General features: G+C 34.4%; 1 protein-coding gene across 1 annotated transcript; it reads left to right on the forward strand.

The window, feature by feature from the left end:
- Positions 1-1233: 1233 nt before the first annotated feature.
- Positions 1234-5555, forward strand: LOC107470945 (palmitoyl-acyl carrier protein thioesterase, chloroplastic). The gene is made up of 7 exons (XM_016090365.3): positions 1234-1501; positions 1748-2251; positions 2889-3022; positions 3423-3536; positions 4014-4182; positions 4290-4358; positions 4852-5555. The coding sequence occupies exons 2-7, from the start codon at positions 1763-1765 to the stop codon at positions 5119-5121; spliced, it is 1245 nt and encodes a 414-aa protein (XP_015945851.1). The 5' UTR covers positions 1234-1501; positions 1748-1762; the 3' UTR covers positions 5122-5555.
- Positions 5556-5764: the final 209 nt, after the last annotated feature.

Here is a 5764-nt window from a genome sequence, read left to right on the forward strand (position 1 = left end):
TTAAAATTTATTTTTGTTTAATATTTATTAATTATTATAATAATTTATAAATATTAAATAAGACAAATTCTAACTAATTTTTTATCACCTTAAAGTCCTTAATATTACCTTAAAAATGTTCCTATAGTTTATACTTAGAAAACGCACGCGATAAAAACCTTTTAACAGTGCAAATGCAATAATAAGTCCACCAATGCATATGGAATAAATAAAGTTCCATAATCCGAATTTATACCAAACAAAACTAGGTGGTTGTTGATCTATAATTCTATATTCTAGCTACTTTGCGAATCTCAGAGCGATAATGCAACGAAATTAACATAATCTAGTGAACATTTTCTTGCAAGGGAATATATCTCATGAACTTAATTCCATACATAATTAAATATTTTTCAAATAATTATTTAAGGAGAATGCTAAAACTAATGTCATTCTTTAGGTGAACATTACTAAGTTTTACCATATAACTAGTAATATCGAATTTAATAATTTAATTACATTTTTAATTTTTTTCTAAAATTAGGAGTGAGATTTAAATCTGTAACTTCTACGTAAGTATAGAGAGATGATGTCATTTGAATTAGTGTTTGTTGGCACGCTTTTAATTCAAATGATATTTTTCTATCAATTAATTAATATAATACATATACTTGAAGGAATAAAAATTCAATCTAATATATCATTGTCTAGATATTAAAACTTTTAAAGGACAAAATATTATAGTTAATTTAAAAAAATAGTTAATATATACTATGTCTTATAATTTACAATTTTCGTTTTCAAACTCAACGTTACCTATTTTTGAAATGGAGCACCTAGCGTTTAAAAGGCCATTCATTTAACTAATTTTTAATATATATTTTATATAAATAATTAGTTTTTAGTGTATACATAATTAGGATATTTTCTAAATCATATTTTAATTTAGGTTATATATTTCTTCTTATTAAACTATTGTAATATTGTTATAAAATAGACTAATTTAAATAAAAAAATGTAAAATTAAATGTTTAAACATTAATATTTGTTGATGGTTCTTTGTTGGTAAAACGGTAGAGACGCGGCTAGAAAAGAAGAGATGAGAGTGGAGGGGTAAAATGGTAAAAAAGGGGAAAAATAGAAGAGTAGAGAAGCACTCGTGTGTTTTGAAAAGAGAAGCGGGAGGAAGGGACAGGTGGATTGTAGTTCTACTATATAAATAACTAACTTTCCTGCTTCACAATTCGGTGCGTGCCACTCACTTTCCTCCTCCGCTGGCCCTAAATATTTTACAACTCATAATCTATATATATTCATTATCCTCCCATTTTCCTTTTACTTTTCAAATTCAAAACCAACCATCCTTTCTTCTTCTCTGGGTTCACCACCCACAGGGAGCCATCACTATCAATTAAACGACGTCGTAGCCTCTCCTCAATAACCTTCCACTTATATTTTCAATTTCACCTCTCTCCTTCTCTTCTTCTTCTTCTTCTTCATTCTTCTTCTTCTTCTTCTTCAGGTACTGTTTTTTAATTTGTTGTTCTCCCTCGTCTGATCTGGCTCAATATTTTTTATGCGAATTTTTCTTAAGCCAATGCCAGATCTGCGCGCAGTTTCGCAGCGGTTTTAACATTAATTTCTCGATTAATTATTGATGTGTTGATGTAAAATCTCATTCGTGTTGAATATTTATTTTAATTTTGTTTGAAATTGGAAGCTTGAGGAAAAGATTGTTTTCTAATCAACTAAAACTATGCGCATTCAGGTGAAGAATTCAATTATGGTTGCTACTGCTGCTACGTCGTCGTTTTTCCCTGTGACGTCACGAACCGGTGGAGAAGGAGGAGGAGGAATCCCTGCCAGCCTCGGCGGAGGGCTCAAACAAAATCACAGGTCTTCAAGTGTTAAGGCCAATGCGCATGCTCCTTCAAAGATCAACGGAACCGCCACAAAGGTTCCAAAATCCATGGAGAGCATGAAGCTGGAATCCTCGTCGACGACCGGGGCTAATGCGCCGAGGACTTTCATTAACCAGATTCCGGATTGGAGCATGCTGCTGGCCGCCATCACGACAGCCTTCCTTGCGGCGGAGAAGCAGTGGATGATGATCGATTGGAAGCCGAAGCGATCCGATGTGCTATCTGATCCATTTGGTATTGGGAGGATTGTGCAGGATGGGCTTGCTTTCAGGCAAAATTTCTCCATTCGATCTTACGAGATAGGCGCCGATAAGACCGCGTCTATAGAGACGCTAATGAATCATTTGCAGGTTTGTGTGCAGATACCAAGAAGAATTTCTATGCTTAGTGGGATATGAGTTAGTTGTTGTTATTTTCTGACTTGAAATGGTTATTGTTGGATAGTATTGTGGAAGCGTGTGGTTTGCACACACATTCTTGGTAATCTTACATTGAGAATGCTAACCAACAATTTTTTACTCAACATGTAACTAACAATTCTGTTTTCTCTTTTTCCTCTTTCACAAAAGGAGATAAAGCATACTTGATTACTTAGCTTCCTTTGTTTTCTTATGTTAGTTATATGGTAGCTACAAAATTGTGCGAGAGAGTTTTGATTTTGGAGAGGAAATATAAAGTTAGTTTATTTTACACTTTAAACTTGACTCCATCCTTGATTGTTAACCCATTTTTCTAAATAAAAAATATAATTTCATTACAACGCAAAAAATGGACCTATGTATTGTCTGCACTTCAAGCTCAAAGATTCTACTGAATAAAAAGACCTGTTAGATATAGAACTATTTATGTGATAGCTTAAGGAGAGATGGTTCATGATATGTGTAAGATTAGAATCTTGTACAGGGAACAGAATTGTGAGGATTTTGCGTTTTGATAAATAAAAGACAAAAATAATAATTGGGTTATCTTGTTTTGTCCAAAACACAGGAAACTGCACTTAATCATGTTAAGACTGCTGGGCTTCTTGGTGATGGCTTTGGTTCGACGCCAGAAATGTGTAAGAAGAACCTGATATGGGTTGTGACTCGGATGCAAGTTGAAGTTGATCGTTACCCAACATGGTAATTTGGTCATATTTTCCCTTGTATAACTTAATTGCCCAGATGATCATGTTCGGCAGTGCTTATGTTCTTTGCTGTAATTCATGATTCTGTAACATCTAGTAATAAATTGTTTATAACTTCAAAGAATAGGTATGATAATAATGCTTTAGCTAGCAAAGTTCTTGTATGTATGAAATTTTTTTGAGACCGTAGGTTTGATGAATTAACCTGGCTTTTATTTTGATAAAAAGTTGAGTACATAGGCAGAACTTGAACAATGTGTACTTTGCATATTGCTTTGTTCAGTAGTTAGAAATATGTTCTAGCTGATGGCTAGATGAAAACTACCAGTTAGGCTTAATATCAAGTATTCTAAATCTGTTTTCATATTGTTAAGCTAACCTGTAATTTGCTTCAGGGGAGATGTAGTTCAAGTTGACACTTGGGTTTCTGCATCAGGGAAAAATGGTATGCGTCGTGATTGGATCATACGTGACGCCAATACGGGTGAAATCTTGACAAGAGCCTCCAGGTAGAAATCAATTTTAGTGACTTTCTTCTGCTTCTGATAAATATGTTTCATAGTGTTTATGGAGAACTTAAATGTCTGATCAATGGCATTGTTTTGAATGGTGCAAGCTTTTATGAAGGTTTTGTTGTACAAAAATTTGTTTCAATTTTAATTTGAAATATTGAGTCTGCTCATGCTTTTGGAGATCTTGATAAACACATGTGAGTTACTGGTTTAGATGTATAAGTTCTTGCACCTGAAAGTATCCGATTCTACGGACAAAAAATTGACATCTTAGTTTAAATTTTGTTTGGATGAGTTTCATTGAAAATAATTTACTTTTTGTGTTTTTACCCTTCTAAAATGGAAAGATCTAATTTATATTAGGATGAATATTTAAAAATGGTAACTCTCTCTCTCTCTCTCTCTCTCTCTAACACAATGAAGCTAGAAATCAGTGAGCAGCTTTTTGAATTTTTGGTTTTTGGTATACTTCAGTATTTGGGTCATGATGAATAAAGTGACAAGGAGACTATCCAAAATTCCAGAAGAAGTCAGGCAAGAGATTGCGTCATATTTTGTGGATTCTCCTCCAGTTGTCGAAGAGGATAACAGAAAACTGTCAAAACTTGATGATACTGCAGATCATATTCGTCGTGGTCTAAGTGTATGTCAACTCTTGTTGTAAATGTTATCATTAATCTTTTCGTTCCTCCTATATTGCATTATATCTTTTTATTCATGCCTTTTTTTTTGGCCGTATCTTGTTTTCAGCCTAGATGGAGTGATCTAGATGTTAATCAGCATGTTAACAATGTGAAGTACATTGGCTGGCTTCTGGAGGTATTTTTATGTTCTTGTACCTTTTTTCCACTTCAGTCCATGATTGCTAATGTTAGAATTAATTGAACCAGTTGGAAGTTGCTTTAAACTTTGGAATTATTATATGATTGAGTAGGAATTTGCTATAATTCATTGAAAACCATAGAAGATTCAACAGATCATTCACATCTTCCACAATCTTAATTTGTCCTTGATGATTTTTTATTAAGAAAAGGAAGTTGACATACGTGGTTGTTATGCATTAGTAGTGTGAGAGTTTTGCGCAATCATTTAATCATGTATATGTTTGCACTTACATGGCTTTTAAGACTATGGCTAGTCAACCGCTTTAGCTGGTGGCTAACATAAGATCAGATGTTTGTGTAAACTATGTTTACAATGACAGTGCATACGGATTAAATTAAATGCAAATGCAAACAAATATACATTTGTCATGTATTAAATTAAATTGATCAAGTGACTTAACAGAAGAATTGTGCTTTGATTGCTGCAGAGTGCTCCACAGGCAATCTTGGAGAGTCATGAGCTGCGAGCCATGACTCTGGAGTACAGGAGGGAGTGTGGCAAGGACAGTGTGCTGGATTCCCTAACCGATGTCTCTGGTGCTGATATCGGGAACTTAGCTGGCGGCGGATCTCTCGAGTGCAAACACTTGCTTAGGCTTGAAGATGGTGGTGAGATTGTGAGGGGTAGGACTGAATGGAGGCCCAAGCCTGTGAACAACTTTGGTGCTATGAATCAGGTTTTTCCAGCAGAAAACTGAAGCATTGAGTGCCTAAAATGAAATTGCTGGGAATGTCAATCTCCATTATACTTTACAAATTGGATCTGACCAATGGAGAGTTTTGCTTGTTGTTATCACCGCCACCATCTCCACCACCACCACCACCATCATCATGTCTACCTATCTTATATAAATATATGCATATCTAATTCGTGTTAATATGGTGGGGTTAAGGTAGGGGGAAAAGGAAGTAAAATATCAATCAATTTCTCATTGTAATTAGCTCCTGTTATATACTCTATCTAGCTTCTCCAATATTCAATTTGATTTATTGTGCCACTGCTAGGTTGTCATAATCAAACATTCGTCAAAACGATTACTGGTTAGGCATGTATATTATTATCATTGTTACCACCCCCCAATCCTTTTTAGTTTCCTCCTTGATATCAATATGACATTTTTCCTTGTCAACATGGCAAAGCTATTATTGTTGTTGTATGTCTTAACTTGTGGGCAAGACAAGAACGACTTTTTCAGTATTGATACAGCTGTGGTGGCAAATGTCGTGGTCTCGTGGGTTTTATGAAATTCAAATGTGGCTTACTCAAACTAAACGAGAGTATTAATTTTTTTTTTTTTTTGTAATCAAGAGGCCCTAAGGCCAGAAGAGGAAAGAAAGAAC

This window comes from Arachis duranensis, chromosome 10, assembly GCF_000817695.3.
Source record: "Arachis duranensis cultivar V14167 chromosome 10, aradu.V14167.gnm2.J7QH, whole genome shotgun sequence".
NCBI lineage: Eukaryota > Viridiplantae > Streptophyta > Magnoliopsida > Fabales > Fabaceae > Arachis > Arachis duranensis.